We start from the raw sequence: 27952 nt of genomic DNA on the forward strand, positions 1-27952 counted from the left end.
GCTGACCATTGTTCGGAAAAACCTATCACATATGCGCATTCGATTAAATAAAATGTTGCGAACATACATATTTAAATAAATAAACGGGGATTAAATAAAACGTTTTAAAATGATAATTGAAATTTGTATTTACTTATTGGTGAGTTGGGGATGTCAATTTTTTTTGCACAACGGCGCCAAGACGACTTTTACAGCCAGATTTTTAAATTTCAATATTTTTCAAGGTGTCGATAAAATCTTACAACACTATAAAAACATCCTTAATAACATAGTTACTGAAATATGTAACGCTAGATAAAACTTATAGCCGAAAATCTCCCACTAATACTCATAATGTGAATCATGGCAAATTCTGGATTCATGTAAGTTCTTATTTAATAAACATGAGTTAAATCCGAAGCTAACTAAAAGTTTTTTAATCATCATTTATAATTCTGCTACAAATTATACAGGGCCAATATTTGACTTGCATACGAGTGTCATTAATCGACTTACTTTTTCCTTGTGCAGCGAAAATGAACACTTGTGATGCATTATTGAAAGAAAAGAGAATAAAAAGTAATGTCACAAGTGTAAGAGAGGAATTTAAAATCTGTCATGCGTCCAAATCCAGAGCATTTCTTTGGAAGTAGTCGAAAAGAAATCGATGCGATGGAATTTATTAAAGTCGATTAGAGAATTATCGATTTTCAACCTTAATGCAGTTGAATAAACGAATACAATAAATGAAATAAATATTAAAAGGTTACAAAAAGTTATTTTCTTATAGTGCATTTTAATCACCTACTACAGAGAGGTTACTTACCTACCAAATTGTAAAATCGGTTAGTTTAATTTTGTAGGATAAGTGACGAACCCAATTGTAAGTGTCAATAGTCATTACTTATATACCTTATTAGTCTGTAGATGATAAAAATGAAGTTTTGAAATGGTAAGGCAAATGTATCATAAACAGTAGCCATCTTTCTTTCAGAAAAATCTAAGGATCACATCAAATATTATAATGGTCCTTCGATTAAATTACTAATCAAATATTTATCAATCGAATTTAATCAGGCCACTGTCGAACATTAAAAAAAATAAAAGGAAAGGTTATATCACATAAGATGAAAGAGTAGAAATTACATAAGCAAACAAACCTTTAGAACCACCGTATAAATTCCAGCATAACAGTAAAGCGACTCACTGGTCAGGGCGCCCATAACTCGAAATCATCGAAATCGATCAACAGAGCGTGCTATAAATCGAGACGTATCGATTCTATCGCGTCTCGTCGAATCGACAAATATAAATTTGTCACTGGTCACTCGGAAAAACCGCGTCGCGTTCGAGCTAACTTTATAAATAAACAATAACACGGATCACTTATATGGCGCTGGGCACCGTAACATTCGTCAACAGACAGTACACGATCTCGATATTGTAATATTGTACATTATTATTTATACTTCACGACACTGCAGAAGAAATAAATTCTAATTTGTTACTTTGTAAAATGTAACAGTTATTTGATTTAATTTTAAGATACCGTAACTTTAAAAATGTTTAATAGAAATCTTGAAAACTCGAATTCTTGCAGTTCTATGCGATATTTTCTGCAAGTGTATGTTTTCTGATTGTGTTTTCTTAAAGCCTTTTGGCTTCGAGAAAAGTGAACAAAATTTTGACGACTGAAGTCTCATTTGATTCGTATTTTTCAATAGGAATGTGGTAAATAACCCTTAAGGAAAAAGAAGTAAAAGGTTAGCGCGGTATGGGTATGTTATGAGGAAGGAAGAATCGCATGTGGCAAAGAGAAAGTTAAGTATGAGTCTCCTCTACCGGTGTACCCCTCTACAGGGGTACACCGGTAGAGGTAGGCCTAGGAAGAGATGGATGGATTGCGTGAAAGATGACATGATCAAGAAGGGGTGACAATGGAGATGACGGCAGACAGATTCATTTGGAGGACGGAAACCTGGTGCACCGACCATACGTAGGTGGGACAAGGTCAAGGAGATGATGAATTTGGTAAATAACCTGTAGTAAATTAAGTAGGTATGTAATTATCAATATTTCGTATATAATATAAGGACGGTATACCTTACATATTGGGTTAATAAATATAGTGTTTAAAATAACCTTTAAACTGAAATTATTTTTAATATCGTGATATATAAAAAGCAAAGGTTTTATTAATTCATCTTGAGGAGCGATCATTGAACGAGATAATGCTTGATTTATAATGATTACCATTTTATTATAGATGAATCATAATAAATCATGTCTTCAGTTTTTGTCTGTCGCGGTTTGATGACCTAGAACCGTGACAGTGATCAGCTGTTTTCGAAATCAACCTTTTTGTACGCGTTACTCACACTTTATGACGCATTTATCTCAAGTCCTCGTAATTGTTCCGCGGTATCCGGAATCGTTACACTGAATAAGATATTCGCTAACGGAAATAAAAATATTTTTATGACTCAAATTCATTTCACTGTGGAGTGGTGAAATCGTCATTCAAGTAAGGAAATTCTTTGAGATTCAAAAACACGACATCAAAAAGTAGAGTAACTAAATAAAAGTGTAACACACAATTTAAAATTTTTGAGCATTTGTCTATGTTTGAGCAAAATTACTTTTGGATTTAATAATGTACAATTACCTACAGTTTTATGTCATCTCTCTAAGTACCTCATTTCCGAGGATCGTGATCAGCATGTGCAGGGTTACATCTGGAGCGAATGATATGCCTCCACTGTCCAGCGTTTATCTCACAACGGTGTAAAATTTTGTAGACATATCCTTGAATCGGTCAGTTCATATTGTTGGCGAGAAGCCGCGCAATCTTTTTCCTTTAGTGTTACCGACAACAATCAGTTTATCTAGACTTTCGTCTCCTCTACGAATTGTGTGGCCCAAGTATGATAGAATGCGTTGTTGGCATATAGTGAAGAGGCTCAGTTTTATACGGAGCTGGTATGTCATAAATATCGTTTATTTACCGTGCGTTTTTGAGACCAATCTCCGTTTAAAACATAGTTATCTCTTCTTGTCAAAGATGATTACAGGGATGAAGATGTATCTTATACAGAGATTTTGGTCTCCGAAACCAACCATAAGACTACAAGATTCCTAAGCTCAGGACATGAAAGCGTATAAAATTGCAAATAACAATTTAGTTTATAAATGCAGAAATTAGTCAGGCATTATCAATATTGCCGTAAGATTCAGCCGTTCGATTTATCTACAAACGTCCGGCGTGGATGTGGGTAAGGAATAAAAATGCCATTACTGCAATGAGCCGTATCTCGAGCTTCAATTAGGCTGCCTTTACACGAGGAGCCAGTACTAATCCATTCAGATAAGGCACTCAAAGACTCGATACCGAATCAATTTATTACATCGATCCAATAAATTTACTGTGCACTAATACGATTTGACTTTGTAGAAATAATTTGCTAACAGAATTTTGAGTGGTACTAATTCTACTTAACAAATACTCAAAATTATCTTAAAATCTATAAGCAATAATATCTGCTACGAGTATTGGAATACGCGTTTAATTTTGGTCGATAGATTTTTGGTCAATGAAAACACAAATAATTGTCTAACAGGTTCGTAACATTCTACACGTTGTATTTCTATTTTATACATATGAATATACACTCATATTATGTTATGAATAACTAGCTGTCGCAGGTGACTCCGTCCGTGCGGAATTAACAGAAAACATAATATAGCCTATGTGTTCTTCCAGACTATAATCTACGACTATGTCAAATTTCATCTAGAACCATTGAGCCATTCTGAAGATACCTTCAAACAAACATCCATCCATCCAAACATTTGCATTTAAAATATTAGTAAGATTAATACTATAGAATTAGGATAGGCAAATCGACAGATGGTTCGAATTGCAGTAGCTTAATAGCCTATTAAAGAGCGATAGCTTTTAAAATCCATGTAATGGCTCAGAATGTTCCATTCAGTTTAACATACTTAAATAGTTAGAATAGCGCATTATTAACTTAAGGAGATTTAATAGCGAACACAATTAACTAAGCCTTCGAGCGTCTTGTTCCAACTCAAATGCAAATAGCCTATCATACTGAATAAGGCAATAAGATTACATTGTGCGGGTCCAATAGCTTATCTCTGTATCTCGAATGGTTCCAGCGTTTAATTTATAGCAATAAAATAGATAAATTGCTATCAAAAACGTTCCGCGTTCCTTTTAAAGTATACGTGGAATGTCTCAGGTTTATGACTGATATATATCGATATGATTTTGGAATTCTATTCTCATTCTAGAAGGGATGAAAATGTTTTTCTTAAAGACGTGTAAATGAATCAAAGTAGGATTTATAAAATAAGAAAATTGACCATAAATTGGTTTGCTTGTATCAAATCTCACGTAGAATTAGAGAAAGGTTAAATAAAGATTTAACTAATAAACCTTGAGTTAAGTATGAGTTTAATATGTTGGTGGTCACTAATTGACAATTAAAAAAGCTCTGTTGTACTATCGTTGTTTGGAAAACTAAATAATCTTCATAATTTACATGAGAAACCCATTTAAAAATATAATAAAAATCTTTTACTAAGATCTTGTTGCAACACAGAATATTAAAAAAATTAAGTTTAATAGCGATTTAATCGATTATATCCCGATGAAAGCTCGATTCGTATGATCTCTTAAACATTTATTGAGCAATAAACTTTCAACTCCGCAACGGTATTACAACTACCTTTATAGTCCGGGACTATAATACAGTCTGTATCCAGATGTTCAACTATAATTTATATTCTTTTCTTGGTTGTTTTTCCTTTTTGTTTTTTATCCTAGACTTTTAGACTTTTATCTAGATTTTTATGTTTTTGTATGTTAAGTTTATTTAATATTTAGATTAATTTTTAATTAATAATTAAAACGATTCACATTTATATGCTGTAAATAGCAATATCTAAACATTTTAAGTATCGGACTATCTTTACGGTAACTAAAAGGAAACGGTTCATTGAAATTATCAGAAAAGTCAAGTTACTATTGGAAAATATTTCTAAATTAACTGCTTTATTTCTTAAATTATTGAGTTAAAACTGTTTTCTTACAGGTTTTCGTGAATCGGCGTACCTTTACGCCCTAACATCAGCAGGGGTAGCGCACGCCATCGCCAGGGCGTGTGCCCAGGGCCGGCTTCTGTCGTGTGGTTGCGATTCCTTAGGGTATCGCACCTCACACGATCCCAGAGGAAGAACAAGGGCAAACAAATGGGAATGGAGCGGTTGCTCCCATAATCTGGCATACGGCATAGAGTTCACGAAAAAGTTTCTAGATGTCAGAGAACAGGTGGACGATCTGCAGTCCAAGATTAATGTGCACAATAATAACGCAGGGAGAACGGTGAGTGTTTAATTGATTTTATCTATCATAAATTGTAGGAGGAAAAGGAAGATCGTATCATATTTAGAAAAGTAATGTTTAGACATGTCGCCCCATTTGTGTTTTTCCCGATCTATGTTTTACTGTCTTACAGACACAGTATTGTACCGAGACGAACACTCGATATTTTTTTTAATTATCATAATATATCTAGGCGTAGGCATATAATAGCATCTTAATCAATTTTTCCCAAAACTCTATTAAAATTTTATAACTTTGAAAAATCTCAAAACAGATAAAGTAGGTCTAAAACTTATTCAGAAGAAGAATCACTTAGGAATTAGAACAACAAACAAATTATAAGGGTGACTACAAACTACCTTTGATCTACTAAACAAGGATATACTCGTAGGGGAGAGCTCACTATCAAAAGACACTAACTTTGATGACTCTCCAATTGACTTTATTAACAGTGAGCGTGTATACCTTTATAACAGGGGGTGAATTGAAGATTTAATCTCATACACCAAAATGAATATTCTATGTGATACATTTTTTTTTTTAATTATAATACATAGGTCAATAACCTGCAATGTATGTAACTTCAAATTTATTTTTACATTGTGTTCAAAATAAAATAAGATAAAAAAATAAAATTCATTTTTTATAAATATTATAATGCAAATTTTTACACATACATTTCATTTATTATAATAACCAAACTTTTCACGTGCCCATAAAAAAGTGTCGACCGAAAACAATATTCCGAAAATATCAAGCCATAAAATTTTATGACCTTAAACATCTCTTGATAGTCTGTTAAAAATAATCACAAAAAACGTTTCAATGGCTTAATCAGACGCACCAAATTACAGGGTCGGTTGTTTTCCTTGACTATAAAACAATGTGACACGTAGTGTACCTCTATTTTGACATAAAGATCGTTATTACTGCTCGCCTGGTAACTGTCCAGTTTAACCTGAAACTTTATATAGTACAGAATAAATTGACTCATCTAATTCGTAATGGGTCAGGTAAGTGTAGCTATTTTAAAGGTGAAATTATGTAGGTGCTCAAATGGATGACGGAGGCGTCAGTGGAATGCAACACTTATTTAGTTCGAATTGAAGAGCGGTTTGTGGGAGGAGCCCTTTGTAATCACCAATATGGGTGGTCCGTTTGACCGTTACGTCTATATATAACATAAAATATATCTACCCGTAGCTTACGCCACTCGACATATATTAAAAGTCTTGTATAATTGTATGATTTTATAATAACCTGCCTTGTATAAGTATTTTATTTTACGAGTAATATCGCAAAATGAACGAATTAAATTTTTACGATGGATCCCCTATAGGTTTAAGAACTTATTGGACCTAAGTTCATATTTTAGCAGTGATAATCAACTCCAGCGTGGCCCATGATTGTTATAAGAACATTTTCGGACAGTCTCTTCATCCAATAAAATAATAATAATTTTTTTAAATGGAAATTCATTATAATCTGTCTCAAAATTATATGCAGTCGCATAGAAAAACTTAGTTATAACTTAATTAAATGCAATTACGAGAAATAAAAATGAAGACGTAATTCTTTATCGAATCGTTTAAAAGTTATGCAATAAATAAAATTGGGGTCAGTTTTAATCTATTCGTTTATAACTGGGTCTTGGCTGATATTCAATTCGATGCATCCTTTTGCCAAATATTCAGCATAAATAAAACTAAATGATCGAACTTGTTTGTGACTAAAATATTTATATATTCATTTAGTTGTTTACTTTTCTTTGTAACAGTACGATTGGATTGAGTATTGAGTAACGAAATTTTATTATTTTCATTTCATAATTAATTAAGCTTGCTTTTGAATGATTAACTTGAAAATGTCAAATCGATTTATTCATTTTTTTATTTATTTTAAGTACATGTGAAATGTAAGAAATTTATCTTAGTCCGTTCTTTTTTAACTTAAGAATTTGTACAACAAGTAAAGTTACAATTAAGATGAAGGAAAACAATTAAATACATTACTAGCAATAAATATCAATACTAGAAAAAGTAAAACATTTATCATAACGAGAAACAAAGAGATCGTTACGCTTTTAAAATAAGTACTAGTCAGTTCTGGTTTGTGAGACGCGCCGCCGCTCCTGTCATATAAATATGTCAGAAGCACTGATTTGTTATTGTCCAATAAGTATTCCGTACTGACACCGACAGACCAACCGACAGCCGAGCCAAAATACCGGACCTACCGTACTGGGATTACTTCTAATAATTTAATAGGCCTCTTCCGTCTAATAATAAACATGTCAGACCGAACTTAAATACAACAAAACTAATTTATACATACCATTAATAAACTTCGAATCAAGCGAAATCAGTCCTTATTGTAGTAAAGTTAAGGGTTACCAAAAAGTTAATTAACAGTAACATTAAAACTAAGTTACAATATTATATTAGTATCCGTTACCAAATCTGACAGTAAAGCGGCATACCATGTCTCGCGCTTACTTATTAGTAGGATTTACGATTAATACATTTTTATTTACGTCCTTACATTTGTTCTTTTTTTTTTAATACAAACACGTCGTGTAGCTACAAATTTATTAATTTATAATTCGTTTATATTTGTTAATTATATAGTGGAAGCTTAATTTAGTGTGTACAGACCGCAGGCAGTGTTTATGGCGAGATAATTTAACTGTTTTACACACCTAAGTTACGACTTAAGTTACGTCGATTAAGGATTTTTACTGTTATTTAAACTGAAATAATGAACGTAAACAATTAAAGGTTGTATTTTGGAATAGTAATAGTCAAATTGTTTACCGACTGCCAACTTGAACTATACACTGTTACTGGAACTAAGGACTGCTGCAAAATAGGGTAATTTAGTGTGAAAAGTTTACATAATAAAGAGTAATCACTCTTTTACAATACCTCTGATAAGCAACATAATCTCTTCTATTCGCTACAAAGTTACAATTGATTATGTACATTACCTACTTAATTTTAAGCGTTTTTAAAAACAGATATGCAAAGATTTTACATCAAATTCACATGATACTGACATGTTCAGACATGTTTGTGCTTACACATTCTTTATTGCGTATTTTTAAAACATGTTTCGATTCATCGATATACATTAACCGCTAAACTACTAAATACTTTTCAATTAAATAATATATTCAAGTACTAATAAATAAATACATATTTTGTAAACAAACAAGCTAACTAAGATAATAATAAATTATATACTTCTAACGATAATTCCTATTTATAATAACGTCCAATAATAATAAAATAAATGCACTCAATTAGTCACTGGCTGGGTTTAATGCGGTAGCGGTCGTGAAATATGCCAAATAGCTTTTTAATTCTTACATAACTCACTATTAACACATAGTTTAATTTGACATTTTACGAGCTTGATGCCTGTGGTCGTAATAAAAATTTAAAGCTAATGATCGACATACAATGTTGCTTTACGATCTTATATGTTGTTAAATATATCGACTTGTACCTAAAATAAGATAGTGATATAAAAATATTAAAGCTTTGGTAGAGATTCAGCCTATTTTAAGTACATTTTAGATATACTTTTATGAAAAAGTTACTGTATTAGTAAATTCAGCTGTTTTGCCAACATTTATTAGATACAGAAGAGGGGTGTAAAAAAGCAAACGTTCACTAAGGAAGTTATAAAAAGAAAAAAGGATTAGAAATGGGATTTCCCGATCAGTTCAATCATTAGACAAAACAAAAAAGCGTAAGACATCTGTCCTAAGGAAACGTTGAATTTAAGTTCCAACTTGTATAGTAATGTTAGTATGTATTTATTATTATTATTATTATTATTATTTACTTCTTTTCAAATCGTGTTTTCCTTCAACTACAGGTTTTGCATATACCGATGATAATAAAATGTAGTATTTTTATGAAACATACCAATAATTCCATCGATTACGATACGGTGTATAGTCCGCAGTAAGATGCACGCCTGGTGGTCCCAGACCGCACACTTGACCATTGTTCCGGAGTTCTACCATTTTGTTTTGTAGGCACATAATTAACAGCCGCCCAGTGAGATCTCTGTTAGACACGCTCTCTTGTAATAACCCCCGCGATGATATTTTTATTAATGTCAAAATAAATTCGACCGCATTCACACTGTTGCGTAACGAATTTTACATGGATTGCGCTCGGCGATTCACATTCGAATCGGAATTTTTATATGATGATTCGTGTTTCTTTGGTCAATTAATGGTTTGATGAATGATTGTAGGAATTATATCGTTTATTTCATATCTATCGCAGTTAATTTTTAAGCGGAATTAATAATTCTAATATTTTTATGGGATTTCTTTTTTAATTACACACACGCATTTAAGCCATGGTTATGTGTTTTACATATGAAAAAATAAGTTCACACCAAATAGTCGATACTAAGAAAAGTCTAAATAGTTGAGCATTCAATGCATATCATAAAAGGGCGAGTGGGACACTTTCAAAAGAAAATCTGCAATTTTACATTTTATCACTAACAGCTAAGATGTTGTTTTTAAGTACTAAAAGAATTTTTTTTACAAAAAATCAACAAAAGTCGCAAATTACATTACGGTGTGATAGCAGGTCACTATCTCGGGACCATAAAAGATCTCCCATCTCGGAGCCGAACAAGAAATTAGGTACCGCATTAGAGTCGAGGTGATAATTATGTTATAAAAAAATCGATTCGATGAGTTAATATTTTGTTACGTCCAGACGAATGCTCGATATCGATTTAGTATCAATGCTTTGTGCTTTCAACTTTTTTATATAGATTACATCAGACATATTAATGTTTATATACATAGATATAATAACATACATATATAAAATCTTTGTATTCGTTTCTTTACATTATAGTTAAAGGTACGCTGTGTGTGGTTTCACTAATGGTTAATTTGTACGTAGAATTAGATACGGTCATCTAGTACCTATTAGCGTTAGTCAATTCGGTGTGATAGTCGACGAGATTGTGGTTTTATTCACTATGGTAGAACTAAAGAGTAATTCACATACGTTAATTGGCAGATGGAAGTAATCTTAGTTTATTATTAAGATTTATATTTTTAGTGTTAAGAGTCAACGATTAGTAACTTTTTTGTGTCTCTGAGGACATTTGAAACTATTACGATTCGTAATTCTCATAAAACACAACAAAGGCACACACACAACTCACGCCTATAACCCAGAGGGGTAGGTAGAGATCACGGACCTCCATTTGGTGTGTGGAACCTCCGCAATCCACTTTACGCCATTTAGGGAGACGGAACGTGACGGGTTAAGTTAGGTTTATAATTGTATTTCGTCCTAAATATTTTCTTTAAAGTACACTGTACATATATTTACGAATATTTTGTTCTTCACAGTCTGTATATCGAAAAATGAAAATTGTTGTGACAGTTTTTTTTTTATCTTATTTTGTATCTTGTAGGTAATCATTTTTTATTAATTATTAATTAGTGTAATTTATACTTTCCATAAATAATTAAATAATACTACTAAATAATTAAATGACAATATTAAATCTGAACAGGTATAAACATAATTTTTATTACCATATGAGGATAAAAAAATAAAAATGCATCGTTTGATTCGAATGTGCAATATATCTTCATTAAATTTAAATAACTCTAAATCGCTAAATGTCTTCCTAATTACGTATATTTGTAGTCGTTGGCAGAATTTATAATAAGTCATTTAACATAAATTTATCTATTTTATTAATAAATAACAATATTTAAGCAAGATAATTGCTATTTAATAAAGTCGTATTGAAATCAACCGTTTAAATAAACAATTCCGCATTTATTCTGAATTGTAATTTTATTTATCTTTCCCTAGCCATCCTTTTCTTGTAAGGAAGAGATGTGAAGGTTAGGTGGATTTGGCGGAAAAGGGGACGCATAAGAAGGAAAAAAACTTGAGAGGTGTCAAGAGACACCCGGATGGAACGAAGTTCCTTTCGATTAATTAGTGAAGGAATTGTAATAACATTTTTTTTATTTTTTTTAAGTCGCGACACCATACTGTTCATTGCGAAATAGAAATGAAAATATCTGGCTTGCTTTCTATAAGAGAGAGAGAGACAGACAGAGAAACATGCGACGCCGCACAGCTTACAATAGCTTACTATAGCAAAAAGTGTCGTGACAACTTTTCGTAAGAATTTTTTCCGTCTAGCCCCCTTTCACAACGCGCGATAAGGAACTTCGTTCCAATAATCTCTATCAGCCGGAATATCTGAATCCACTCCCTTTTTGAATCTAAACTTTCGTCGGTCTTGATCTACTCTTGTAGCTAAGTACATTCCCATTACATTTTTTGATTTACCTTTTATCTCTGTACATAACATGTCACTTATTCTATAAAATAAATTAATTAATAATTATTAAACTACCAAGTACTAATAGCTCAGAAAATAAGGCTATTACTTAGTCTGGGATTTACTTGACCGTTCGTAATAAATAATGTGAGACGCGTTAGGCAAGCAATATCCGTTAATAGCGATTTTATTTTAATGGCAACCTCCAGACAAAGTCACCTCTACACATTTATAATTATCTCAAGTAGATTATACACTAGGAGCTCGAACTTAATTTCCTATTCGTAGATAATTACAGGTTGATGTGTTACAACGTTTAACATTAGATTAGCTACCAATCGTTTTGTTTGTAACTATATGACGTCATCTTTAATCTCGTCAAATAGTGAAGCGATCAACAATCCTTATTCAATGTCTGTCATTACTTCAAAGAATATACAAATCATTTATATCTCGAGTGTTTCATTTCTTAAGTGTATTATTATTGAATGACAGGTTTATAATAATCCAATTATTTTTATTAAGTGTTCTCTCTTTACTTAAGTGTGCACTTAAAGCTTAATATACTTTAAGTGTGTTAATTTTAGTATAAAACAAACATATTTTTATAACTTACTAGAAGTCACCCGTGACTTCGTCCGCGGGTATTTAAAAGAAAATCTGGTAATAAATACAATCAATTTCTCTCGGGTTATGTATAGATTACAATCGTTGAAAGAATTTTTTAAATCGGTTCACTAGTTTTGGTGTGTATTCAATGCAAACAAACAAACAGTCAAATATTTCCTCTTTATAATATTAAGTGCAGATAAAACTTTTAAACTATTAAATTCGAACCAACGAAAAATATATTTAAAAATATAAATATCCTTTTTACGGAAATTGTTTGTACATATTCATGAAAAATATCAACTTGAAAAATTGATAAAGTTAAACTAAAAATTGGATTATGTGGATCCGTGGATTGGAGGATTAGTACTAAATAAAGCTATTTTTAAGGAACCAAATCCTTTGATTAGATTTTAGTTCGGAAAACGTGCAGAATAAATTCTGTATTTCAAAAAAATGTCAAACGTAAAATTTCTTTTTTAAATGTTTCTTTAATTTAATACAAACTTTTCGTTTCGGATCGCGAAGTCCTTTAAATAGCGCCACCGCTGGGGCATTGTTCGAGTGTCGGTCAGGAGGACTGCGGCCTGAGGGCTCCGGGGCCACATTAGCCGGCCGTATTTCACGAGCCGCCGGCCGTATTTCACGAGCCGCCCGCCGAGGTGAGAACATAATAAGCGGTTCGAGTCCATTTTTAATATTCCAGCTTCATTACGACGTATTACAAACGTCTTGGGTGGCGAATTCTATCGCGGACGCTCGTAATGCTACGTTATTAAAGCCGAAAGGGATGGGTGGGCGTTCCGAAACGCCGATTTATTTGAATTTTTGCTCCGACTCAATTTGGGAAATCGTTCGGCCGGCGGCGCTCGCGAAATTAAGACGTCAGAGTGATTGCTCCGAGGCGTTTAATTATGTAAATGTTATGAGCTAGCTGCAGTGGGTGGCGGTGGCCGTAATTGTGCCAAAGATGCGGTCACGTATGACGACAACCCGGCTCTGTGATTTCGAGCGGCCGCCTTGTGAAATGACCGATTTAAAAGTTTTAATACAGCATAATAATTTTGTATTGCTGTAATGGAAAAATAATTTTGTATGTTATTAGGTTTTTAAGGTATTATTATTTTAAACATTTGTTTATTGAATTGGAACAGTTGTAGCAGATAGTGGGCGTTCTAAAGACTAACTAGTGAAGTCAATTTTGGATCACTTTAGCAATCTAATAAGGGTAATTTCTGGATACTCCAGATCCTTTCATCGCACATGGAAGTGCGATGCAAGTGTCACGGGCTGTCGGGCAGCTGTCAGCTGAGGACCTGCTGGCGCGCTACCCCAGATTTCCGGGTCGTCGCCTCTACTATCAAAAGACAATATCGGAAAGTAAGTTATCAATCTCTGTTTGAGTTGATCATTTTAGTAAAATATGTTTCAATCGTTTCGTTTATTTCTTAGTATGTTGGTACCTTATCTTTGTTCAAACTAGGAACAGTTACTTAAATAAAATAATGTAGAGTAAATAATTATGTTTTCGACAACTCATTAAAGGCAAGTTATATATTGCAGCAAATGAGTAAATATGTCTCAGTTAATAATGTGAGATTTCATTTTAAAGGCACTTCTGGTGGCACAAGAAGAGCTAAACAACGGTATGTCAGTACTAAGAGGAAGACCGCGTGGTAAGAGGCGGAGTCGAGCGAAACCAGCGCCAAAAACCAGCCTACTGTTCTTTGAAAAGTAAGTACATGTTACATAAAATTAAGGACTATACTTGGCTTGCACGCAATAGTGTATCATAAACGGAACTGTTCAAAGACAAACAAATATACAAAAAGATTTATTGTTATATCAGCGTAGTGACTAAACATTTTCCTAAACAAATAGTTATTGCAACACTATTTACTAAAATAAAAAGAAAACATCAAACATTTAATTTCTCTCAAACCTATTTAACTCTAGATCACCAAGTTTCTGCGACGCAGACCCACGTATGGACTCTTCGGGCACATCTGGCAGAGTTTGCAGGATCGGGCGCACGTCCCGCACGGGTTCCTGTGACCTGCTCTGCTGCGGACGAGGTCACGCCCTAATACGCAGGTCCAGCATCAAACCCTGCAACTGCACCTTTCACTGGTGCTGCAGAGTCGACTGTGAGAAGTGCCACGACGATAAATGGGTTGCCATGTGCAAATAACTTTGTGATATTAAGTTTGAAACATCAAATATGTGATATCTTGTGTTAATTTTATTATTAATAAAAAATCAAGGTTTTACATTTTGTAAGATAAAGTAATAAAGAATAGAAGTTGAAATAGTTTTATGACAGGTAGATAAATTGAATAGATTAAGAAATAATTTTTGGATGCAATTTTCAAGGAGCGCCATTTTGAAATCTTATAAAATCAGAACAAGAAAAAATGCAAATGTATTATCGCTTATTATCGTCGTATTAATACAAAAACGCTCAATTTATCCAGGCTGTGTATCAAAATTTTAATGATAAAAAGATAAAGTAAAACACACATATTCCCTTTACACTTCAGTTCACATTTTTACGTTGGAAATTTTTTTAACATTACAATAGACTGGCTTTTACCCACGAGTCCGTTGGTGCGGAATTTAAAAAATAAACATAATTAGTAGCGTGTTCTTCCAGAGAGTATTCTAAATTTATACCAAATTCTATTCAAATCCATGCAGTCGTTTTGGAGATACCTTCTAACAAACATTCATCCATCCATCCATCAAAACATTCGGATTTATAATATTAGTAAGATAATTTTTAATATTTATACATTTTTTCATATTCCACTGTGTATATATTTAATCTTATGTAACATAATATTTTAGGTCAATTTGAAAATGATTCTTCAAACCTAATAATAACATCGATTGTAGACAAAATAAAATATTTTGTAAATTTAGACGAGTTATGTGAAGGTTATGATTTTAATTAAGATTAAAATCAAATTTAAATTGCATTAATAAGTTATTTTATACATTACCATATTTTATACTTTTGTAAAATATTTACTGAATTATTTTATAATATTTATTTTTACGTAAATGTTAACAGTAGAGTGTCCATTACCGAAAAACAATACATTATTGTTATCACTTTCGTTTTCTTTGAAAATAAAATGGATAACACAATATATGTAAGGGGTTTGTTGTAGGCAAATATACGTTTCTTTTTATCTATCTAGAAATATTTGGAACTACTATAATATCGGATTTTGTAGACATAATTAATTTGCAATCCATATTCCGCCTCACAGCATACATCACGTTACGTACGTACATATTTGCAAATATTTAGTTTTATTTATAGTGGCCAGTATTACTTATTTAATTTGATTTAGAAATTGTAAATACATAATTAGAATTATAGCTTCAAACATTCCATTGTATTTATTTACCTCTATTATTTATTGTAGTTTAAGTACTTTGTTTTTTCAAAGATTATGTAAGAAAATAAAATACACTTTCTAATAGAACATTTGTTTCAATCTTTTAGCTTTGTATGTCAACAAAATATTTGAGGAACGTCGAAAAAAAAACCGTAAAACTACATTTTTTTGTTATGATGCCAATTGATTGTGAACCATGAACTTGGCCATATTTTTACAATTTAAAAAAAATGTGTTTCGACGCTCCTCATTTATATAAAACATTCCTGTCACACTTTGTTACTTATCTCAAAACAATGCGACTGTCAGTAATTTTTTTCAACTTTTTATTTATAAAATGAAATGATTTCACTGAAGAGCCATATAAATACCTCTCCAGCAATGTTTCAAGTGGGTCTATGTTACCAGAAGCAACAACTCAATGGACTTTCGACACAATTATCCTGTTAGTTCCAGTTAATTTGGCCTCTCAGTTCAAGAGCCTCTTTTGTATTGCCCCGATGCGTTGTTGTTACGATATTATACAAACACTTATGGTGGTCGATATTACGAACTACATCGTCAATAAATGCCAATCACATTCTTTTGGCCATTAGAATATGGGCTATAACTGCATAAAAATAATTCAACAAAACGAAAATTGCAATTCCAATAATTGCGTGACTTACCGTTGGTTTCTAAGTCCAAAATCTCTTTATAAAACATATCGTCATCCTTCTTTTTATCTTAAACTAGCTTTTACCCGCGACTCCGTCCGCGCGGAATAAAAAATAGAAAACGGGGTAAAAATTATCCTATGTCCGTTTCCTGGTTCTAAGCTACCCGCCCACCAATTTTCAGTCAAATCGATTCAGCCGTTCTTGAGTTATAAATAGTGTAACTAACACGACTTTCTTTTATATATATAGATGACAAAACTGAGATAACAATGTTTTAAATGAAGATTTTGGTCTCAGAAACGCAAGATTAAGAATTTACTCAAAGTAAAGTATGGAAATATCTGTAGGCTCTACATATCTGTAGTATCCTTCAAATTAATACTTATAATACAGTCGTAGAAACTAGTCTGGGTATTAACTTTGTCAATTGAAAACTGAGTGTGTACTTAAAAATTCAATTTTCTGTCTACTCTAAAGTATTCTTTGTGCTTCTTTATAGTGAATATAAAATAACACCGTTATCTTTCCATTCACAGACATAACCGATACATTTTGTTACAAAATACATGTCAGTTTTACGGTACATTTGATTTCTGAAGTGCCGAAAGAATACTATGTTTGCATTGTTCTGTCTACGCTTTGATGGCACGCCTGTTGGGGTTACGCGCGCATGATCGACTACCGCCTCGTGACGGATCGTCTTTGCACATTTTCTTTGAATACCCTCCGATTACCGGAGTTAGGCTTTAAAACCTTTCTTTACGGTAGCTCAAGAATATGTTTTTACAAAGTATTTAACGGAGGTTCGTAAAAAATAACAACATAATAAATGTTTATATCAATACTAGCTTTTGCTCACGACTTCGTCAGCGCGGAATTGAAAAAAAAACTTAAATAGTAGCCTACGCATTATTCCAGACTACATCCTGCATCTGTGGCTAAGTTTCAGTGAAGAGATATGAAGGAGACGATAGATATCTATGGAGATATCTTCTATCAAACATCCATCCCTACATTTCAACTTACGCATTTATAATATTAGTAAGATAGTAAGAAATAAGCCATTTCTTTATTATCTTTAACCCAACTTTACCTGAAATGCTTGCTGAAATGATACCTGCTTCTATTCTGCATAAATCTCTTTTTTTGGATTTGTTTGGGTTAAGTATACTCATTTGAAAGAATCAATAAGGCATAAATAAATATTACAGACATGACTTCTTCCATAACAGTTACATAATATGATTAAACTCATTACAATACTAATAACTTACTTATGAATAAGATATGCGAAGTAGTTATGTAAAAATAATAACTATCATTGTGTACTTAAATCAAATATATCCAAAATTAAATGTTACCTAAGCTAGGCGAGAAGGTCAGCAGGTATTAGAGTATAATTCAGTTAGTAAGGATCAACTGCGGTCTTAATACGACGAAGCCCGATGCACTTGTGAGGCGTCCGAGCCCACCGGACTACATCGCTAGCTCACAACTGTTTAGTACTACACAGTAATCGAAGCAGTACATGGTAAGTTAACTCATATTTTTTAGTAGAAATATTCTGTGAATAGTATATTATTGTGTGAGTTTAATTTATGGAGGAATGAAGCAAGGAAGTTATAATTTGATATGTGACGAAAATTTATCTAGATAACTGTAGAAAATCAAAAAGGATTGGAATCTAAATCCAACACGGCAGACATCGTGTTTTCTTTATACCAACTTACCTTAGCTCCTAGCTCCACTTAACATTAACTGAACCTTGCTTGCTTCCTTAGCTTATATTATTTTCTTTAGTATCCAGTATTTTGGCGGTCCTATGAGCAACATCAAAAATGAGGGAAGGTTTAAATATAACATCATTGTCGAGCCCTATAGGAAGATACAAGCTCATTAAGAAACTTGGTTCTGGTATATTTGGCGAAGTCTTCAAAGCAACAGACTCGCAGGCGGCTGATAAAGCCGTGGCGGTCAAAGTACAGATACACTTCGAAGACGATGATGCACATATTCATGAAGAATATAAAATATTACGGGACTTCACATCTCATCCCAATCTTATCGATTTTTATGGCGTGTTCTGTGAAAAATCAGAAAGTCTCAGAAAAATATGGTTTATATTAGAGGTAAGAAAATATTTCATATTTTCAAACGATATTTTTAAAACGAAAAAGAATGCGAATTTGTGGAACTTAACATATTAATTTTCTAGTTATGCGATTGTGGAACTGTCATGGACATTGTCAGAAAACTGAAAGCCACCGACAGGAAAATGTCCGAAGAGCACATCGCTTACATACTCAAATATACGATCAAGGTAAGTCCATATTCGACTGACTATAAACATGTCGCTCGTCACATACGACCCGAAATGGCTGCTTATAAAACAAAGGGCCTGCCAGTCCACCTTTCAACAGCTGAATCAATCGTTGGGTACTTTGAATGCAAACTCAATTGTTCTCGTATCTGAGACCGGGCGATTTCTTCTCGTTGCGTGACATCGGATAAAATATTGCCGACCGAATGTCCACGTACGTTGAAATACTATCTAGGGCCATTACTTAAAATGCACGTCGCTTTATTCGATGTGATTCGCGACGAAACAGTCGAACTTGTCCGGGCGAATGTCGGAGAGCGCCCGACAACACCATGATGGCCCCCCATCGTGGTGCATCGCTCAATTATCGTAAATAATGCTCGCGCACACAAGATATACGGACCTCTGACGCAGTAGCCAACGATCCCCGGGACCCTATTCTATCGATTCACAATCGCCCTTATAAGCCTTTATTTTAAAGCACTAATTCCCGATAACGCACTAATATTTTACGCTCGAAGGGAATTAGATAAATTTCAATGCATATTATCTTTATGCAAACCACTTGACTCACAATGCCAATGGTCCGGTTCTCTCGTTTGGTACATTTTCTATGGATATAGCTGTCTATCCGTACTTAATCGCTTTTAATTCGATCGAGAATTGAATTATGATACAACGTTATTGAATACAACGATCATGAATAGCTTAATATCATACTTATAATACACCATCATAATTTTCAGACTATACATTTCAAACAAAGCAACCTCGGTTACATTATTCACCATTTTATAATGCAAATGTACCATTCAGTTACTTCTTAAAAATACAAAGAAAACAACCTTTAAATAATCAGTAAATTAATCACTATAAATTCAAGTCAAATCTCGACAAAAATAAAAGCAAAGATCAGTGATACGTCGGAGTGGTGTGCAGACAGGCGGGCCGTGACAGTTGATAGGGCCGATACGCATGCAAAGTAGCTTCCAATACATCTGAGGGGCGTGGGCCATTTGATTGACGCTGACGTCGATACAGCGGGCGCTCCGACTGATCGGGGACGGAGACTGATCGCTCGTCAGGGCGGCTACCACCACACGTTGTCAAACTCAAGTGTCGGACGATTGGACGATACATGCATGTCGTTATAATATTAGCATACATCAATCTTTCTTTGCACCGATATGAACAAAAAGGTCGTGCAAGGAAAATTCTACTGTCTGAAGTATTAAATTATAAGTTTATGACGACTTACGGGTTTTATTAAAATGGTTTATTTTTCTTTGATATTTTAAACTGTATATAAATTGTGAATTTTCCAGGCGGTGTGTTACCTCCATGAAAATAAAATAATACACAGAAATATAAGATGCAGTAACATTTTGATTACTAAGGATGGCGAAGTTAAATTAATAGATTTTGCCTTATCCTGCAAATTAAGTGGAAATGCAGAAAAAACTAGAACAAATATTGGATCGCCAAGCTGGATGGCTCCAGAAGTTGTTGCAGTTAGTGAAGATGGCTACGATAATAGAATCGATGTTTGGGCTTTGGGTATAACTACTATTGAAATGGTTGACGGCAAAGGACCTTTTCAAGATATGCATCCTACTAGAGCGATGTTCCAAATTTTAAGGAATCCACCGCCGAGTGTTTGCAAACCATCCATGTCTTCTAACGAAATTAATGATTTTATTGCTGAGTCAGTATAATAAACTATTTTCTTTATTGCATAAGTTAATTTTATAAATAACAGCAGTTTATATGCATTTTTATTTCTGATTTCAGATGTCTTGAGAAGAATCCCGAACATCGTCCTTACATGATGGAATTGGTGGAACATCCATTCATTCAATTAGTACCCGAAAATGATTACCATGTTTGTTATTTTATTTACCATTATTTCCAGTAATTATATCTTGAATGAACTTTATTATAAAATACATATTTTCATCGTTCCAGCTGTCCACAGAGCTAAAAATGCTAGCCGTAGATTTAAATAATACTCCGGCACCTGAAAAAATACCAGAAAGAATAATCAAAAACGGACTCTTAACAACAGAAGGAGTACATGAACCAGAAACAATGCAAGTAGAAGATCTTGCAGCATTAGATGTACTAACTGAAGATAATCTGATGTCTGAATTATATACTAAGCTTGCAAAAGGATCATTCACATCCTTTATCGGCGACGTTCTATTGATTTTAAATCCTAACATGCACGCTGATATCTACAATGAAAATGTAAGTGTTATAGTTTGATAGAGTAACTAAAATACCTTTAATTATCATTTCTTGTTTAATTTCAGTATCATAAAAAATATGAATGTAAATCAAGATCTGACAATGAACCACATATATTTGGAGTCGCCGACGGCGCGTATCAAGACGCAATGCATCACAATGAACCACAGCATATAGTTTTTTCCGGAGAAAGTAAATCTGGAAAAACAACAAGTATGTTCCATGCACTCTCGCATCTTACTTATTTGGGTGCTATGAAGAACAATACAGCTGAGAGGATTCAAAAAGCAAACGAAGTAATACAGGCATGTATAAGTGCTGCAACGCCAATAAATCCAAACTCTACGAGAGGCATTTTACAAGTACAAGTTACGTATGGTAGCTCTGGCAAATTAAGTGGAGCTATATTTTGGCTCTATCAACTAGAAAAGTGGCGCGTCTCTTCTACTGATATGTACGTCACATTTATTTTAACTAAGATACTTAATTTAAATTAAATCAATTTAAACAAGGATCAAATTGTAAAATTCTATTAATCGGATGTTGTTTTAGGACTCAAGCAAACTTTAACCTCCTTTATTATTTTTATGATGCAATGGAAGCTGAGAATAGATTAGAAGAACTTTGTTTAGAAAAATATAGAAAACATCGCTACTTGCGTATTTTAGAAGAACCACCTAGAGGAGTAAGAGGTGTTCGTGAGACACCGTCTGAAAATGTTGCCAAATACAAGGAATGTGTTGAACATTTAAAGATTCTAGATTGGGAACAGGAGGACATTACGTTCTTTGAAACTGTGCTAGCAGCTATACTAGTAATTGGGAATGTTAGATTCAAAGATAGCAGAAACGGTACAGCCGAGATAGAAAATCCGGAAGAAGCGAAGAAGGTTGCTAAATTACTGTCACTGGATGAAGTGAAGTTTCTCTGGGCTTTATTAAATTATTGTTTGATCGAAAAGGGTACCGCGATTAAAAAAAGACATACTACTGATGAAGCAAGGGATGCCAGAGACACTCTTGCTAGTGCATTGTATAAAAGGTTGATCGATTGGATGATAAATGTGATTAATTCCAAATTATCATTTATGAGATCTGTATTGTAAGTAACAGCAACTCATGTTAAATTATATAAAGTAATAATAGAACATAATAATAATCTTATATTTTTTTACAGCGGTGACAAATATTCAGTCAGTTTACTAGACATGTTTGGTTTCGAATGTTTTCACAGAAACCGCTTGGAACAATTGATTGTTAATACGACGAATGAGCAAATACAATTCCTGTATAATCAGAGAATATTCGCTTGGGAAATGCAAGAAGAGGAACAGGAAGGCATTGAAGTAGCTCCCCTGCATTATTATGATAATAAAAGCTCCGTTGATCAGCTGATGGCTAGACCAGCTGGAATATTTTACCTTTTAGATGAAGCAAGTAGAAATGGCAGCGGTCAAGAATTTATCATGAGTACGCTCATTTTATAAAATTCTCAAAAAATTGCTGAATAACTGGAGACAACTACTTCTTATTAAAGTTGGTTGTCAATTTCAGATGCCATCAGAACATCTAGTAAAGGCCCATACGTTAAGCTGTCTGGTAGCCATGAATTTAGCGTCGCACACTACACGGGCAAAGTCAACTACGATGCTAGAGAAATGGCTGACAAGAATAAAGATTTTCTCCCACCAGAAATGATCGAAACAATGAGAGCGTCTCGAAATGCTACGCTTCAACAACTATTCAAGAACAAGTTGACTAAGACTGGTAACTTGACTATTGTCTCAACACAGTCAAAACCACAGGCTGCTAGATCCAAGAACGAAAAAGAAATGGAAAACCTTAAAGCTAGAGTAAGTTTTTCCAAAGTCCATTCCATGAATTCTTAAATTGCAATGACTTCTACAATCTTCAAACATTATTCTTAGCTTACAGAGATTTCTCTCTTCAACGGAATACTGACTAACAGATTTATATTTTATTTTTTTCAGAAATACAACACCGTGTCTCGTGGTCATTACTCCCAGAGTCACAGGATGAGAACTGCAGCGGCCACATACAGGGCTACCAGCTTGGAGATTCTAAAACAGCTTTCAATAGGGCCTGGAAGTGGTGGCACTCATTACGTGCGTTGCGTTAGAGCGGACTTGACCGATACCCCTCGCGGTTTCCAAGGAGAAGTTGTACGCCAACAACTGAGGGCTCTTGCTATCTTGGATACAGCCAAAGCACGACAGAAAGGATTCTCATGTCGTATACCCTTCGCTGAGTTTATACGCAGGTGAAATAAATGTAGATTTTTAATGTCTTAAATAGCTTTTAAATATCTTTACGGTTTATTCGATAGGATCTCATCTATTCGTAAATCCATGTTACATGTATACCATGTGCATTTTAAAAGAGTATCTTTTCCTGATAGATATCGATTCCTGGCTTTCGACTTCGATGAGAACGTGGAGGAGACAAAAGATAACTGCCGTTTGCTGCTGATCCGTTTAAAAATGGAAGGCTGGGAATTAGGGAAATCAAAGGTCTTCCTCAAATATTACAACGAGGAATTCTTGTCCAGGTAATCTAATAGTTTTTAGTAAAGATTTTTTATATAGATATCTTAGCTGTACTAATAATAATACCATTCTTGCATTTTAACAGATTGTATGAGACTCAAGTGAAGAAAATCATAAAAGTGCAATGCATGATGCGAGCATTCTTAGCTAAACGAAAGACGGTTCAAAGCAAATCTAAAGCTATGCACAGTATGTATTTAAAATAATATGTAATATAGTTAATATTGAATGGGATACTTATTTACATTTTTTATCTTACAGTTAAAGAACTAAAAAAGCAACAATCAAAGAATATTAGTGAAGATGAAGCGGCACTAGCGATTCAAAAGGGTTAGTTGACATTAAATCGTATGTAATCAAAAATATAGTAGCCTAGTTGAGTTCTCTTGTTTCCGTCTTGTGCCAAATTAAGTGTCAAATAACTAATGTTAAATTTACTCCAGCATATCGTGGTTATATGGTACGTAAGGCATACGGGCCTTTAGTTAACAAGACGTCGGACCAAATTGACGAAGAGACCGCGACCTTTCTAAAGAGATACGCAATGAAATGGAAGAGCCGCTCTATATTCCAAGTTCTGCTTCAGTACAGAGCCATGAAATATCAAGACCTAGTACATTTCTCGCAACAGGTATCAATCATATAATATCTTTTTAGATCATTGAATGCACTGGATTTTTATTCGCTCTTCACGAACCGAGTTGTACTAAGAAAGAAGTGAAGTTGACTTCTGCTTTAAGCTATTCTCTGATACTTTACCAAAATTGATATTGTTTTTTAACCTGCTAGAACCTACAGAATACAATCTCCGTTCATTTTCCGATAATAGATTTAGGAAATTAATGTATGGTCAATCTTTTTGTTTCCGAATTCTTTTTTATAGATTCACATCTACAATCAAGCATTGGTCGAAGGTCTAGTCACCACGAATACATCAGTTCCAATGGATAAAATTGATCCTAACGCTAAAGAGATCACTTATCTAGGATCTGTTCGCCCTACAGTATGGAAATTGCCATTCAGAATTGATCAGTTGCAATTCTTCGATACATCGGCCATGTGCGATCCAACTGTTAAAAGCACGTGCGTATTAAAACTGTGCAGTGCACTTCAATTTTTTACCTTTCCTATTCATTTTATACTCACCTACGTACAGGTTTCTTTTTTTTCTATCATGCCCATCATCAGCTCACTATACGTTCCCACCGAGGTGCTCGGAGTCTATCCTAAGACAGGTTTGACTAGGCCATAGTTAACCACGCTGGCCCAGTGCGAGTTGTTTGACTTCACCCACATTTTTGATTTTTGGATATTGTACATATAAAAATCGAAAATTGTACTTGGCGGGATTTGAACCCAAGACCTACAGATTGCAAGTGAAGTGCTTAACCCCTGAGCCACCGACGCTTTGTTAATAAACAGTGATAAAAATACTGCTAGATAAAAAAGTCTATAGCATTCAAGGCAATATGGTAAAGGAGAGTATGGGTAAGTACTTTGTTTTGTTTAGTTCTTAGAAGAACTTATTAGAAATTGAAATAATTCATTTCGAACAGTACAAATCTTGTTTTATGGCTAGTTAAAAGCTTAAAATTATACATACCCTAGCATACATCTACAATCAGTAAAACATTCTTAAAATAACTACGACCAGCATAAACATTATCACATAACCCAAATGTCTGCTTTGGTGACGTTATTTGCTAATAAACACATATGTTATTAAATACAAAAAAAATAACATAATAATAAACTAACATAACCCCGATATTTAATTATAGCGACACTCTCGCCACCCCCAACGATTCCGACCACGAGCAATGGGATGAACCGTTGAAGCGCGGATACTCGACACAGACGGACCCCTACATGCTGTCTGCAAGCACCCAGACCCTTATTACTATGCCGTTCTGCCGAGACCCCATGCAGCCACTACCCAAGCTACCCTCCGAGGATACCTTAGCCAGATCTATGGCCCACGATGTATACGTCGGAACAGGTAGCCGCCCAGTCGTTTACAAGAAGAAAATGAACCTATCCCCACAAGGTTACTACCAACCACCAACACCTTGGGCCAGTCCTCGAGACGATACTGATATTCTAGAAAATACCAGCTCATCCATGCGTAGGTCGAATTTTAGCCGTAGTATGCATACATTCGATGTCGACATCCAAGACCCTATACGAGAACTCCAGGCATTGGCCAAATCCGGCAACGATCTGAGCGATGATGACCCACCTTTCAACTTTCAGGCCATGCTAAAGAAGACGCCGAAGAACAGAGCATCGATGAAACGATACAATGAAATGGATGTATTTGAAGACAAACGCGCAGCTCCTAAGTATATCATATCTCCAGATAGACAAGGAGTTCCTCCTAGATATGACGTGCCTATGAATACACCTCGAACCACACCATATTACATGTCCCAAGCACCACTCGGTGCGATGTCTCCGGTCGTAGAGAGTCGATCTCAGAGAGAATTCATCAAAGAAGATACGGAATATATTGAAACGGATTCAAACAAAGTCAATTCCAATAATGATTCGAGTAATACGAAAGATGGATTCAAATCCGATGCATCTACAGTTACGGAAATAGCTCCGGGTATCACTCTAGAAGGCGCTGTAGCAGATTTGTAGAGAAAAATAATCTGCATTATCATATTAAAGGATTTGTTAGGTGATTTGTGAAAAAAAAAAAAAACATTTTTTCGTGTAAAAATATATTTAATCTCCATTGCATTGGAAGTCCGCAAACAATTCGTATTATGGCGCGTGCGCATCCCGCTCTACTGACGTCTAATATTAAAGCCATAAGTTACGTGTTAAGTCATCATAAGATTCCGTTAGTAGTTTCAATAAATTTCTCAATACAATTTATCTCAATAGAGTTAAATATCGAAAGAACCTTAAAGCTAGACATGGCTTATATTAAATTCATGAATATGGTAGTTAAATACACCAAGAATTTATAATGACGTAGAAAAATATATCAATATTCCTTCTTAAATCTACTCTAGATTAATAAAAATTGCTTTGGTAACTTATTCTTACTTATAAACGAGTGGTCTTAAATATTAATAGTTCAGTGAATAAATTGTGGTCCTCTGTGGCTAGTAATAGCGATAAATAATTAAATAGATTAGCAAATTCATTTGAACAAAACACGAAAATAGTATGGGATAATAAAGGTGAAAAGGCTTAAACAATCTTGAAAAACAAAAGCCTCAAAAAAATTAAAAGGGAAAAGTCCCACCTTAATTCTAAATATATGTTAAAAGTTGTATACCGTATTATAGAACTACTGCTATGGGGAGAAAAACTGAGTTCTAATTAAGAGGTGTTAGCGCCAAGTGTGGGCTACCGCAATTTTAATACCTCATTCCAGCGATATAAAATGTTCCTTTTTTAATTTTTGTTATAACTAAATTATAGATGATCTTAATTTTTTATTTTTTACGTGAAATTTAAAGTAGTTACTATAACTACAGTCCACATATTACTTTGGATTTTGTATAAAAATTAAGTTTTTTTTATATATCTATGGAATATTTAGGTCGAATCCTGATCATTCTGACGTCTGTAGTGAGCAAAAGGCAGTTTTTCTCCCCATTTATACAAATTATATGAACATTTCATTTTAAAGTTTAAGTTATCAGACAATTAGGGTTTGGAAAATGTTTTTCTCCGACTAAGAAATATGTTTACCTAACATTAAGGGTCCGTTTCACAACATCCAAGTGAGTCCTGAATAAGCTACTTGGAATTTAATGGTCAAATAAAGTCGTCGTTGGCATTTCACAATCTCCAAGTAAGCTGTGAAACGCAAACTATTTTGACAGGAAGTATGACAGTTAATTTATTTGTCAATTATCCAGTATATTACTTGGATATAGTGGAACAGGCCCTTAACACTATAATCGTTTTGATTAATTTATTTCTTGTTCATAAATAGAGGAGTGATTTTACTCTATCTTTTAAGTTAATCAAATCAGATCTATTTAATATTATAAAATATATTACATCACGATTCTAGGCCGGGATCAAAAAATATGTTCTTTATGTAAAAGTTTTTAAAGGATTTAGTTTTTTCTTGAAAACTTAATTGAGTACTTCTAAATATCATCTTTATATAAATATAAGTTACAATAAAAAATTCACTTCAAAAGCTCTGTTCAATCTTTGTACAGATTGATATGTTTCTCTTATTATCTTACCATGCATTTCCACTGCTAAAACAATCGTACTATAATTTTCCTTACAAAGAAAAGCTTTTTTGTACAACTTGCGCAGTGAAAACGCATGGTTACGCGTGCTTATGACAATATTTAGGTGTGTGTGTACCTTATTTAACGATATTTAAATATTAATTAATATATTGCGAAACAATATTCAAATTAT

The 27952-nt window shown here is 33.7% G+C and overlaps 2 protein-coding genes across 3 annotated transcripts in view; both read left to right on the top strand.

Moving 5' to 3' along the window:
• The window catches only part of LOC106714245 (protein Wnt-10b), a 29863-nt gene extending 15323 nt beyond the window's left edge, over positions 1–14540 (top strand). Inside the window, exons 3-6 of the mRNA XM_014507228.2 lie at positions 5097–5386; positions 13598–13729; positions 13962–14083; positions 14306–14540. Of these exons, the coding sequence (XP_014362714.2) occupies positions 5097–5386; positions 13598–13729; positions 13962–14083; positions 14306–14540 (779 nt within the window). The remainder of the gene's footprint in view (positions 1–5096; positions 5387–13597; positions 13730–13961; positions 14084–14305) is intronic.
• Positions 14541–18208: 3668 nt separating this feature from the next.
• LOC106714182 (neither inactivation nor afterpotential protein C) lies at positions 18209–26943 on the top strand. 2 transcript variants are annotated; one of them, XM_045677951.1, is made up of 17 exons: positions 18209–18544; positions 18631–18735; positions 20061–20440; positions 20527–20617; positions 20701–20982; positions 21048–21436; positions 21535–22083; positions 22159–22451; positions 22536–22834; positions 22973–23262; positions 23401–23550; positions 23634–23737; positions 23810–23878; positions 23992–24179; positions 24432–24631; positions 25330–25547; positions 25802–25933. In XM_045677951.1, exons 1-17 carry the CDS (start codon positions 18254–18256, stop codon positions 25852–25854), a joined length of 3951 nt encoding a protein of 1316 aa, XP_045533907.1. In that variant the 5' UTR covers positions 18209–18253; the 3' UTR covers positions 25855–25933. The 2 variants fall into 2 exon arrangements, with proteins under 2 accessions (XP_045533907.1, XP_045533902.1); XM_045677946.1 differs by having other exon boundaries at positions 25330–26943.
• The last annotated feature ends 1009 nt before the right edge of the window (positions 26944–27952 follow it).

The sequence above is a fragment of the Papilio machaon genome, chromosome 1 (assembly GCF_912999745.1).
Source record: "Papilio machaon chromosome 1, ilPapMach1.1, whole genome shotgun sequence".
NCBI classification, from domain to species: Eukaryota; Metazoa; Arthropoda; class Insecta; order Lepidoptera; family Papilionidae; genus Papilio; species Papilio machaon.